We start from the raw sequence: 14049 nt of genomic DNA on the forward strand, positions 1-14049 counted from the left end.
CGAAGAGATAGATCGAAGCTTCCGATGTGTCGGAGAAAGACATTTTAGGTCTAAGGTTGCCCCCCTCGAACAAAAATTTTATTTTAACGTGGCGCTGGTACGAGCATCGCGATGAAACGGTCAAGCGGGTAGGTAGGCGAGTTTACTATCTGCGTGTCGCCGCGACTGCAACAGCCCTCGTCTCCAACGTCGTTAATCAGCGCCCGCATATACAGCGTCGTTCCTCTTTTACCTCTTCTCTCCCTCTCGGAGCCCGTCGATCGTGCGACTGCAGTTCATGAATAACCGTCTTTCGCCTTGTTCGGTTCTTATTGCCGGGCACGCAGGTGCCACCACGCATTAGCATTCGACACGTGCAATTCGCTTCGACGACTATACTTTCCAGAAATTGTACCTCTACCAACGAGTCGAACGGGTTACCCGAGCAGACTGCTCTTTTTCATCCCCTTGGACTACAACTTTGAATTTAAAGGACCATCTCGTTGATGAACGCGCAAATTGCGCTGCGGGTCATTTCATAGCTCGGACGCTATAAACGTTTCGAACATTTCGCAACGACGATATCAAAAAACGATGAAATCTACTTTACAGATTAACATAAACTCTGATCCGTCACGGGTATAAATAGAAACGAAGAAGGCCCGTATCCGCGTTGCATCTCTTCATCGAGGCGCGTTTCCAACGAACGACTTACCGAACGTTTCAAGTTTCTGAAGCAAAAAATAAACTCTCGTCCAAGATAATTTCATCAGACGGCTCACAAAGGCTAACTAAGGCTAGCAATAACCGCGGTGCGTGGAAAACACCGATTGCAATCGTGGTTGGTCACTATCGGCGGGGATAATTGCGAGACACCGCGTTGCCCTAACGCGTGCAACGCGCGCCGCTATAAAGATTGTAATCAGTCACCGCGATGGACGGCGAGGGCTGTTAGAGCCGGAGGAGTAGGCGCTAAACAGCAGATAATGAAACGAGTCGACACAGCAATTTTATCGTGGAATTAACACGGTTCAATCTACCTACACGCACCGACAGAACCCTTCTGCAAACACTGTCCATGGTTTCTCTCGTTATCACTGGCCGATATGTCATCCTATATCCATCCGATTTCCCCGTGATCCGACGATGATGCTTTCGGAAGAAACGCTTCGAGACTATTTGTCACCTGGTGCTGTCGAGTACACGAGATTTTAAAGCAGAGATAAAAAGATTTATTGCCCCACTGTCTACTTAGCATGTTAATATTTATCGAAGATCGAACCATAAATCTTGACGATTTTATGGAACGATGAAGTCATTCGAGAAGGCGGGATCGTGATTTTTAAGCTGAAACGAACGGCTAATGTATCAGAGAATGTTCTGTGTACACAGTGAGGTTGACGCTATTCGAAAGCTATCGCGTAGGTGTTAATTCGTTCAAATCGTAGTTTTATCATAGGTCATCGCGAATGGAATCACCTTTATATTTTTAGTCCTGCATGGGACACTCGGGTTTCAAATAGTTGCAACGTTAAAATTAAAGCCACAAAGTTAAACAGTCTTGCGTTTACGATCAACAAAGCGTACAATTTGCGGCCTAAGCGCCCAGTTTGAGGTTTAAAAGATTCGTCGAAGCGTCGATGATTATTCGGTGGCAAAGAAGAGTGATGGATTCGAGAGATCGAGAATAACCGCGAAGAAACGAGCACGTAGGGAACCGCGAGACGCCAGCCAAACGCAATAATTACGTGGATCTGGACCCCCTCACGATTCGTGGCGTGCCCGTTATGTCATTATCCCATTTATTATAACGATCAGCAACCACCACAGACCGGATTCCACGCCCGTTTCTCGCTCGACGAACGCAAATTGCCCGGCACTGACCGAATCGACTGCCACGCCGCGATGATGTCTTGATACCGAATGAGCTATCGTTAATCGACTGTGGAAGCTACAGTTCTTTCTTTCGTGTCTAGACTAAACGTACACTGATCAAATCGCTGATGCGACGCTGTGGACCGGTAGCGAAGATCGTCGAATTTTCTAGTACGCTTCTGCCTACGACGAGACAACTGTTTTCTTTACGATAACTCAATGAAAATGTTATTTAAACGACGAACGTGAAAATGCAAAATTACTGCAGAGCGAAAACATGTTGATCGTTTGCAAGGATCGTATCCTGACCGACATAGTACGTACATTCTCCAACGACCGACATCGCGAGCTTTTAAAAGGAAATTTTTCATCCCGACATAATCAGACGGCAGAGTGACGGTCATGCGAATTGGCTCGAGGCAAAAAGGAACGTGTGAACGAGCCCTCGTGAAATCCACCCTCTTTTCACCCCGAACCCTTCCTCTTCCAGCCAGAATCCGTCGCAGAATTCGCGCGCGATCGTTAACGGAGAGAGGCATCCCCGAGGGAAATTTGCAAGAGTGCGTGCCGAATGTGGTCATGGCAAACGATTTAGTAATGTCTGTGCGACAGGGCAAGCCCTTTTATGCCTCACAACCTCACACAACGTTGCAGTGTATACTTTGAACACCGGCAATGATGTTTTTTACAAATTTCCCTCAACTGCTCCTCTTCTGGAACCGACAAAAACCTCATTGATCTTGCAGCGCTGCTGCTTATCAAACTTCTCGATTGTATCAGTACTGTAATACATGTTATACTTTTACAATAACATTTGCTGCTTTCTTTTGTTCACTGAACTCTCGAAGAGAGTGTCAACCACGCGAATAACAGATACAAGGGGGCTCTTAAGTTTTCCCAATTCTATTCTGCAACCGTAACGAAATTAAAATTGCACCAAGTTCATTGTACAGAAAATGTTGTAAGCCAAGAATCGAAAACGACCTTTCTGACTGGAGAGAAGAAACTCAGCCTCCGAAACCGACCGCAGAGTCGGCGGAATTGGACAGTTCATCGATATCCGATCGATGTCTGAAAACCACCCCCAAACGAGTGGTATCGATAGAAAGAGAGAAGACCCCTCCATTTACCGAATTTCCCCGACCACCGGGGAAACGAAACGAAACGCGAGGGTGTACAGCAATGGCGCGTGCAACACGCTCGCGAGAACACGACACGTTCGTGCGCTGAACACGAATCGGATCGGTGTTCGTTGCTTCGAACGTGAACAGCAAAATGGCCCCCGAGCGTGGTCGAAGCTCACACGCACGACGCCTCGCCGCGCAGCACGCGATTCCGTAATGAGCGCGTGTGTGCGTGTGTGTGCGGATGCGTGCACGCAACGCGTGGGACGAGCGCCGAAAAAAGAAACAACGCGACTGAACCCGTTTTTAGAAAAAAACCGATCCGCTCGTTTCTATTAGAACATTGTTGCTTCATTCTGTTTTAATTGTTATTTGTATTTGCTCTAGTGTGCGCTTGTATTGTCGTTGTATAATAAGTTATCGAGTTGCGAAAGAAAATTTGGAAGAAAATTATGTTAAGGTAACGATAGTTGTTAAAAAAAGAAATTGAAAGGACCTATTTAAATTTACATTTTTATGAATCTATGAATGATGTAAAATAATATCGGACAGCGTTAACGAAACACAAGCTGATTCAAGTGGAAGCGTTTAAAAGCATGCAATTTTCCTGTAATTTTTTCAATCTCTAACAAGCAAGTCCGGTTCGAAGCGATTTCCATCGCGAATTTCCGCGGGAAAACGGGAAAAATTAAACTGGAAACCGTGCACCGTGGCAAAAAGCTCCGGTAATGGAATACTAAGCGACGTGTCGAGTAACCGACGCGTACAGTAGTGTAACTACGGTCGTGTGCGCAGTTACACGCGAAGCAAATCACGAACGGCGAGCGACAGCGTGCAATTTGCCGCGTATACACGCGCGCGCGTGCCGGACACACTGGATAATTAAAGCTGCCAGGCACGATTGATCCGGTTTCGACTCGATTCATTTCGTTTCGTCTGCGCTGATTGTTTTCCGTTTTAATTTTCGGGATATTGGAAAAAGAATTTCGTTCGGAGCTAGCCTGCCGGTGCCTAGGATGTGACCTGAAAAAATTCACTTCTCGGTACGAACACCTCTATTATTTTTCTATTTTCTGTTTTTCCTGCTTCGTGGAAAGAATAGATATTCCGTTGGCTTCGAATGTCCGGGAATTAAACACACACGGATGGTAAAAGTTAAATTTGTCGATACATTATGGTTCGGAATTATTTGCTCGATTATCGAAGACATTGTTTCGTTCGTATTTGTAAACGATGCTTCAACTTTGACGAAATCCGTTCGTACCTAGAAGCCGGTATTTCAGGCATCCGTGAATGTTCTACCGCGAGGATACGAAAAGAGTGCAGCCCTTAATCGGTGACGAACGACAATTATCTGAAAATATCGAAGAAATCGAAGAGGAAACGGTGTAGGTCGATTCGATGGCCGACACGACCAAGAGATATCGACGCCAGGCGTCGAGTGGCTGTGAAAGGCTGCACTTTTGTCGAACCACTCGAAACGAGGAGTCGCTGGATCTTCTTTATGCAACGAGTCGGCCGATCCCGCTGAAAGGACGAATGCCTGTTCGCCCGTGGATTAAACGCGGAGACCAAGTATTCTTGATGAAGTCGGGTCAAGTGGCGCGAAGAACGACTAAATTGAGGGAAAAAACCGACGACGATACGCCTCTGTTGGCGCGTCGATGGATCTCTTTGCTTCTACTTGTCCGGTTGAATCAACTTTCAGGTGGTATTTGTTATAATTTTCGGTCGACGAAGGAAAAGTGCTTCAATCTCGTTAAGCACGACTACGAAGAGCATAGAAGTCAAGGTATATCGGCGACGTATATATCGCTGCTTCTCTTCTTCGTGGAAATTCAGTTTCAGACTCGAGTAAAGATGGAAAAAAATTCCTCTTGAAAGTTTCTAAGCGCGCTTGGCTAACGAGCTCATTATTTACCGGTAAGCACGAAATTAAGTCCAGTTACGTCGGCGTTAGATCGGGATTAGATGGAGGTTGCTCGGACGTTAAGTCGAAATCGGTCGAATTTACTTTTGGATTTGGCTCGAAGTTACTTTAGGATTAGCTCCAGAATAGATTAAGGTTGGACTTAGGCTAGGGTTAAGAGTCGCGATCGCTGTCGTAGTCAGTGGGCCACTCGGTGCCTTAAGTAGAAACAAATTGAATCCCAAAGTCAAGTGGAGAAAGGTCCTAAAGAAAACAAGCGACCGCGGTCAGAATCGGTCGAACAATCGAAACTCGGTGTTTCCCCGTAATTTTGACCGTAGTCTCGAGCGACGAGAAAGGAAGGTGGGTCGACGGAAAGCAGGAAAATTAGCGCAAACAGCACTCGGAATCCGCTCGGGAGGAGGAGAGCGGATAGATCTCTAATCCGTCGGGGCTGGCCCTTTGTCGGGAAAATCTCGTGGCGGCAAACAAAAATGAGACACTCGACGACTCGAGTCCTTCGAGATGGCTTCTGCTCGAGTGTCTGGAACCCTCTGGCGCGCGAGCAAACACCGGCTAACGGCTAAAGGACTACGAGGTCAGCAAACACCGGGAAAACGGTAGAACCCGGTGGATCCTGTTGCTCCCGTTTAAAGCAGGGTTTTACCGAATTTACCTTTGGCTGAACGGTACGCGTGGGAATCTGGATGCGAGACAAAATCTCGGAGGGTGGCTCCGGGGCTAATGGATTCCGGATTTGGTCAATTCAGCATGGTAAACGCGATGAAGTTTGACCCAGTTTCTGTGGAGCTCTTTTGTCCTACGGACCAGGCTTCCTGGCAAACTGCTGGACACGTTACCGTTCTTTTTTCTCTTCCTTTTCGTAAGAGCGAGTCTTCGGGATACAGAGAACTTTTCGGTGATGTGCTTTCGAAAATGTAGGCTCGAATTTTGAACGCGACTTTCCGAACGCGAATAAGAAATAAGCGGCTAATTGTTGATTCGAGCTGACGGTACGCAACTGTTTCGAGTAAACTGCCGAAAAGTCAGAAAATCGTAGAGAACGTCTCTAAGCAGACATCGCGAAAGCTATCCAGTAGATATAGCAAATCCAGTGGAGAGAAAGGAAGAGCGGCTCGCCGACGAAGCGGATGAAATCCGTCTCTCGCTGCTTTTCCGCTCCACATGCTCTGCACCAAAGCGCCCCCTTAAAAACCCCTATCGCGAACGAATGTTCCATAAATCCGGAAAGGGTTGAATTGGCCCCGGACCGTATACTCGTAACCCTCTCGAAGATGATATCCATAGTGAACGAACGGATCCTCGGAAGGGGTATTTTCTGGGCTCGTGCACAAGCTGGCTCCGTCGAGGGGCAGAAGACGCAGGTGAACCGTGGCTAACGTCGTGGTCGCGTCACCTTTCGTCCCCTTCAACCCCATCCGGACCCAGGCGACCGATGAAAAGAGACGGTGGCGTACCGCGCGACGCACACGCGGCCCGCAACAAGAACACGAAGAAAGAGAAACAGAGAGAGGATGAAGAGACCAGGGCCAAGAAGAAAGAAAAAAGGCTGCCGGTAACAAAGGTCGGGCTGTGCCAGCCATTGACATCGTTCGGGGCCCGGCTGCTTCGGAGGAGGACTAGATTTCACGAGCCAGCGATGCAGGATCCTTCAAAGGACGCCGACACGGACTGCCGCAAAAAGGATTCGCAAAAAAGGAGAACGGTAGAGGTGGATGGAGGGTGAGAGAGAGAACCGCTGAAAGAACCAGGCTTCTTTGCTCGACGCTGGCTTCCGCAGGCCCCACTTTTCTTCTTCTTCTTCTCACAGAAAACGTGAGACGAAGGGCTAATAGAGTGGCGAAAGGGACCAATATGCGGGAGGAACCGTATATAGCTACTTGACGCCGAAATCCATAGCGATAACTTAACGGCTCGAATACCGTCATCGAGCTCGTCGATCGCATCCGACGTCTACGATATAATCGACCAATTCCGACTCGTACAAATTCTTGCGTTAAGAAAAATCTTGTCCAAGTGTCGAGAGATAACGTTTCTACCAAATACGTTCGATTACTCTTACGAAACGGATCATTGGAACGTTCATTTATATCGGCGAAACGATTAAAAAGTGTCGCGAAGTTGTTAAAAAATCGTCGATTCTAACTCGTCATCGTGGCGGACGAAAAGAGCCTCGCGCAAGAGGCCTAACGAGCTTTTAATCGGCCGATCGTTAGGTCGTTAGCCGAGCAAAGTTAGCGATTAATTGCGAGACTCGGAGCTCCAACTTAGAGGCTAGTAAGTAAGTAATTGTTTGGTTGGCGTTACGTACAGTACTTACAAAGCCGTGCTTGTCGCTGATGTTGTTAGTCAGCTTGAGCTTGTGGAAGCTCACGACCTTCTGCATCCATTGCTCACCGCTACTAGGTGAATCCGGATGGATGTACATCCTCTTCGGCATTTCCGGGTCGGCCTTCCCCGCTACCATCCACCTGCTGCTCGACAAACACGTAAGCGAGAATTAAAACGTCGTCCACCGTCTAATTATCCTAACCAGAATCGAAAGATTTACGATCTTTACCGAATCGTTTCGTGTGCCAAAAATAGAAAACTCCTATTAATTAAACGTGTGCCTTGTTCTCTCGAGTTTATCGAATAACGATCTTCGATCAAAACCGATACGAGCTTTCTCGTTAATCCGTGATTCCTCTAAGCACCGACTATCGCGATTGTTGTCCTTTAAGGGAGGCGTGTCGAACCGTTCGTAGTTCGATCATCGCAGGTGGGTCAAACGAGGCAAAGAAGAAGAACTCGTTCGACGAGTTCCAAAGTGGCTGCGGTCGTCCGCGTGATGTAATCGTTCATTGTGGTCTACGTTTCGATTGGCCGTGACACGGTGCGTCTTCGGTGTGTCGCGGGAAATTTTCACGTTATCTTTTCGCGACGGTGCCTTAGATTTTCAAAATTACATCGAACCAATTCCTATTCTAATGCGCGCGATCTTAATGGTATTCAGGCACAATCGTCTGAAACGCAGGAAACGCGAGTTTGCGAGCAATTTCGCGGCGACAAAAAGCGGACAGAAACTGAATCGCGCGGAACAGGATCCCGTTTCATTCATTCACGTGGGAATCCGCGAACGGATTCGCAGCTATCGCTGACACGTTTTCTCAAATTCCATCGCTTTTGTCCGCCAAGTCGACCGACGAATTTCCCGGCTGCTTTCTCGACAGACCGATTACCCACCGTTTAGCACCCTCGCATACGTCGAAAAACACTAAACGCGTTCGTGAGAATTCCCGGGAGAAACCATGAGATTTTCTCGGAAAACTTAACGACTTTGGCTAATCACCGGCTGAAACCTGCGTGCACGGTAAATTATGGTCGTTGGTTAATCCGATGGTACTCGCGAACCGTTCAATCGCATAAAAGAAATTAGGAAAGAATCGCGGAATACAACGTAATTCGAATGATTGCTTCTTCAAGAATGGTGTCTGCATCCTCCTTTCTTTTTCTTGCCGGTTTAGTTTGAAAAATGATTTACTTGATCCATTAAACGATGAATCGAACAATAAAAATTACGCTAATAAGGAAGATAAATGATTTGGTTATAACCGCGAAGCCACGAATCGAGTATTCAACGAAGAAAGAAATGAAAAAAAGAAGTCCTTCGGTGTGCAGGAAGTGCCAAGAACTCGCGGCGACGTACGAAAGTATCGAGTAATCAGGTAATTGCATTAATTTCCGCGTTCGCGGTCGTCGTCACGAAAGCTTCGATGCAACAGCTTGATGGTTCGTGCGAGCGATTCGAGGAACTATTCCGATCGTTAACGCGTTTCTCGAACTTCGCATCTACCACTGATTAAATTTACTCGAACTTGCTGAAAATTACATTTTCTCTAACGCAAACGTTACGAAGATTACTTCGACGTTCTCGATATTTTGCTACAGCACCTTAGTCGAAATTGCAATTATTCCTGCGAGGGAGTACATGACTTATAAAATTAAGGAAAATTTGTACATCGCGTGTACTCGAAATATTTCGCTTAATAAACACCTTGTATACGAAAAAGGGTTATGTAATGGACTACAATGAGCAGGTGCATTCGTTAATTGCATAAGAAAATAAGGATGGAAACGAGGTGTACTTTTCCGTGAACGTGCTAATTGCGTCAACATAGTATGTTCGTGATAATTTTTGGTAGAGGAAACGCGATTATAGAAACTTACCTATTGTGGAACTTGTATCTGTAGTCGTCCGCGGCAACGATGTCCAACAAGAGGATGTACTTGGCCTTTGCGTCTAAACCGGAAACTCGGAACTTCATCTGAGGGAACATCTGCCTGAAACCACCGATCAACGCGCACACGTCCATTAGATAGTGACAATTATAACGATTAGCAAACGTGGGTGTACGTAAACGCGTTCGTCACCGCCATGTAATCATTATCAACGATTGAATTTGAGGGATCGAGAAAAAAGTTCCGGAAGAGAAATCAAGCTAAAATCGCGATCGATCCATCGAAGGAATAAATCTCGAGGCAAGAGTTCAGTTTCACTTCCAGTTTCACAAAGTCTCGACGACACTCCATGGAATCCTGGAAGATCAGAATAGAAACGTGCACGAGTCAATCGTGGACGCTGTCAGAGAACGGGAAGCCGCGTTCTCCGCGGATAAAAAGCGGTTCCTGTTGGAGAGACGTCAGCACGCGGCAACCGGGTTACACAGGCACTCGGGTGCACGTCGTGGAACGATAATACCCCAGAAAGAAAGGGTGCCTTCTGCCGTGCCGGGCCAACCAGGGAAGATGCCTTTGCTCAGGCATTTCGTGGCTTCTACGTGTTTTACACTTTTTCTCGGCCTCTGTTTAGACACAGACAGCGACAGGAATGTCGTGGCTTCGTGAAAATACCGCGAGTACCTCGGCCACGTGGAATTGAAATCGTTCCCCCGCCGATGCTACGAAACTTCTTGCCAGAAACGAGTCGTCGCGAACAATCGGAACGTCCATGAACGTTTTATACTTCATTTTCGGCGCATTAAATGCCTCTATTCCTTATTTAACGTCAGAGTTTGTTTCTACTTTATCCAGTTAGCGAACGGTATCAAAGTTTCCATGATGGAGACGAACGATACGAAAAGAAAGAACGAAAGAAAAGGCTGTATCTAGGGTACTGAAAAGACACTTTGATAAACGCACGACGGTGTGGCGCAACGAGGTCGCAAAAACGAGGTACTATCGTGTTGGACTCGGGCAAAAAAAACTAGCTCCGATAAGCACTGTTGACTTCGATTCGTGAACGAAATTCGTGATTCGTCCAGTAGACATAACATGATTAACAAAATTGAAAAAGTACGCCCCTTGGTCGGACCAGTTCAATTACTCTGATACCGATATTCGTACTCGTTATTCTAATCGCGACCCACAGGATATTTCCTCTTTTACCCGACTCAATTTTCCTAACGATCATCGCAAACGGAAACGTTCTTCGTTCTCGAAAATTCTCTTCAAAGCGAGAAGAGCCATCAGACCTCTACGCCGCTTTGAAACGTATATTCAAAGGTTGACAATTTTCTCGAGAGTTTTTCCAGCTGCGACGCCGCTCAATTTCCCGTGCAAAGGATTCGATAAAACCTTCGTTTATTATCAACTTTAACGAACCGAGGGTTTTAATATTCGCAGTCGGAAGATAGCTTATTACACTCGAAAACTTTATCTCTTATTTTTTCGGTTTGCCATAATTGTCCTCCATGTTCCAGAGGCTCGACGTACCACAAAATTTCAGCGATTCGAACAAAAAGAAATATAGATACAAGGATGCTGTCGTAGAACGACGAGACGAATATTTCTGCCGACAGTTCGGAATCACGATTCGAATCGCTAGCTCGAAAAGATCGCAAAAAGCAGCGTTCGCCAGAAACGTTCTCGCCATATAATGGAAGGCTGCGGTTACCTTAAGAGAAATCGCCGGTGGTGCCTTCCCCTCTTTTCTTTCCTTCAAATTATTGTACTTTTGTATGCTAACGGCGTGAGTGTCCTTAAATGTCGCCGTTATAACGGCGGGACCAATTACCGTAATTAGCCGCCATAAACGAGTAGTGTCTGAGAAAGCACCTTTGGAGGTTGCCCCCTAAAGAACGAACAATACGCCGTGTGTGCTGGCGGAATCGAGTTTACCGATAAATAGAAGTCTCCTCGTGGATGTCTTCTCGCGGACATCAAGAAGCACGGGTCGCGGATATCTACCGTGCGATCCATTGTTTCGAACCTAACCCGATAATCAATTAGAGTATCTAACCGGAGGTTCTACCGTGGGAACAAATCGAGACTTTCCGTCCTTTGACAGCAGACAAATTTTCGCTCAACTACCTTTCGCAACAATTTCCTTGCTAACAACGCGCTCGAATCGAAGTCATTATACGTATCTCGATTTCCAAGGAAAATCCAGGATGTCTCCTTCGAATCCCTAATTCGGCGGATGAAAATATTGGTCGATTTTAAAGGTTGCCCGGGGATTTCTGGTAGCATCTGTCTACTGTCCTGAATTTCGTGACGAAGGGAAAATCGATCCTCATTCACGTCGAGCACGTTAAAGGATACTTAAGCCGGATTATCCTGCGATGCGAGCCAAAATATCCCGCGGGAGGATTCTGCGATACCGACAGCTAACTCGCATCGAAGAATCAACGTTCGAAGCTACGAAAACACGAAATTTTACGAAAAGACTTTTTGCCAGGATGACGCGTTTGTCGATACGCGCGTCGAAACTATGCCGCAAATTGGAAATTCAAACACTTTTACCTCCGTCAAAGTCACTGTCACTTATTTTTAATTAAACTTCCGTCCTATTATTTGCTCGTCGAACTCGATATCGATGACTATCAAACTCGAAATATCTTTCTCGAAAGAGAACGCTAATTAATCCATGCGTTATCAACGTCCTGATCGCTTAAAATTCTCTCCCATCATCGTGCGATATCGTTCGAGGATGCACGCTAGCTTTAAAAATCAAGATAAAAAGCAAGTCTATCTTTTATCTACCGAATGTCCCCGGTCGGCCATTAATCGAACGGTAGTCGTTCAGAAATTAACACGTCGTTATAGGAAACTGTCGTCCGATACGTGTCCTCCCACGCTGTGTCGTAACGGGTAGTATCGGGCCGATAAAACCGGCCATTTCAGGGATGTTCGTCGACGCTACGCGACACGCCGCCCGGCATCGTCACCAGTTCCCGCGTGTCACATAACTCTACCAAGTCGTGTAACGTGGCAATAAGCAAATTATCTGAGCCTGTACGAGGCTGCTGAAAGCTGTAAATCGTCTGATAAAGCCCTTTCCCGACTGGCGCCCTCCGAAAACTGTGTAACTTTCAAAAACGGACCGATAAGCGTGCTCCGAGGTTGTCTCTCGGTACGCGGGACATCGATACCTCGGACATTTAACGAGCGACAACCAGGGCCCGTTTTGGTCGATGAGAAAGGGCGTAACCCCGTGACATTCCTTTTCACGAGAGGCCCTCGTCCTCCGGTTTAATGGCCCCCCCGTACAGATTACGAGAAAAAGAAATTTTCGGTTTCGAGCGGCGCGACGCGTCTTCTCCGAGACACGTGTTCGGCCCTTATGATTTTATAAGAGTACCCTTTTTCTTCGCTGACGCCACGATCGTTTCTCTTTTTTTTCTGGCGATTGTCTTCGAAGAACGATTCCGTCGAGGCGAGATCTTTATCGGAGCTATTCTTTTCCCTTTTGGTAGGAAGCATGTTTCGGAGCGCTACGTACGTCCGAAGCGAATAAATCTCGATAGATCGATCGGGTGAAACGGTAGCCGGTACGGAGGCATATTTGCAGAACACCCGGTAGATCGAGCGGTGTCCGGGTTTCCGCAGTGTGTGGCAGGTGGAAGCGAGCTCTCGCTTCCAGGAAACCTCAGGAGCCCGCGGTGATGTGCGAGAGAACGACCACGAAGAGGACGAGGACGAAGGGGCAGGATAGAAGCGCGGTGAGCAGCCACGTCCCTAAATTCTTCTCCCTTTCCCTTTGTCTCCGTGTTCGTCCTCGTCCTTCTCGTTTTCCAGCTACGCTGTTCGTCCTTGTTCGCCGGATGTCTCCTCTTTTTTTTCCTTTTTACTCGATAGCCACGTCTGCCCTCACCTCGATCGGCCGTCTCACCCCAGCCTGGCCATATTTGTTTCTCAGACGGCGCTAATTTTCGGCGTTACGGCTCTATCGGCCGAGGCCGATCTGGCGACCGCCTCGGGCCGATTCTTTCGGTATTTCGTGCTCGTCCGCGGCCTCCTCCTGGCTCGTTAACGAGAGAATCGGAGAAACGACGGACGAGTCGCGGCGAGGAGGATCGATGCTGGAAGGCGACGACGTATTCCTAACCGTGGAACACCTGTAGATCGACGCCGACTGCGTGGCTTGCGTGCCTAGACGCCGCACCGTACGCTCGGCGTCTTCCTCTCTCTCTCGCTCTCGAGGCTTTCCGCCAGATCGGTGACCGAGATTGTGGCCTCGCTCGCTACTCCGCTGCCTCGATACCCGCTCGTTTCGAAGATGATTTCTGAATTCTTCGCTTATCGTTTGGAATCAATTTATTGTTCAGATCGATCGATAGGTCCTCTGCACGTGTTCGTTATATTACGTTTTCTCGTATCGTGTGGGCCGCGTGTTTCGTGTATCATAACGCGTACGTTTTATAATATTAACCGTTATATTCGTTTCACGAAATTACGAACGTGCCTCGATCTTCCGCGGCATGCTAATAAGCACGAAAGAAATCGCTTCCCGAGAGTGGGTTGTTCCTTTTGTTTCCGTGTCACGGAATCACGATCTCCGATCAAAATCTGAATCATTGGGGAAGTTTATATCTAAACATCTGGAACATGTTCCCTATCGCGAATCGAGATCCATAACGTGTTATTTATTCAAATGAATCATCATGTCCTTTCATCACGCACTTCGAACTTATGAAACTACGATGAACGATCGGACCACTTCATTTTTTCCTGCCACAAACGATACGAAGAGCGTGACCAACTTTGTTCTAGATAGTAATTGGCGAGTAACTGTGCCGTCTCTCGAAAAATCATACCCGATGTGTCGTGCCTCTCGTAAATCGTAAACGTATTTCATTGCAAATGTCTTTCTAATTACGA

The 14049-nt window shown here is 47.1% G+C and overlaps 1 protein-coding gene across 3 annotated transcripts in view; it reads right to left on the reverse strand.

The window, feature by feature from the left end:
- Positions 1 to 14049, reverse strand: part of bi (T-box transcription factor bifid) — an 81973-nt gene that overhangs the window by 39138 nt on the left and 28786 nt on the right. For 2 of the 3 annotated variants that reach the window (XM_076540708.1, XM_076540707.1), the window contains exons 3-4: positions 9118 to 9231; positions 7220 to 7382 (exon numbers count right to left, since the gene is read on the reverse strand). In XM_076540708.1, coding sequence (XP_076396823.1) covers positions 7220 to 7382; positions 9118 to 9231 — 277 coding nt within the window. The remainder of the gene's footprint in view (positions 1 to 7219; positions 7383 to 9117; positions 9232 to 14049) is intronic. The other variant, XM_076540709.1, reaches the window with a different exon arrangement.

This window comes from Megachile rotundata, chromosome 15 (genome assembly GCF_050947335.1).
Source record: "Megachile rotundata isolate GNS110a chromosome 15, iyMegRotu1, whole genome shotgun sequence".
NCBI classification, from domain to species: Eukaryota; Metazoa; Arthropoda; class Insecta; order Hymenoptera; family Megachilidae; genus Megachile; species Megachile rotundata.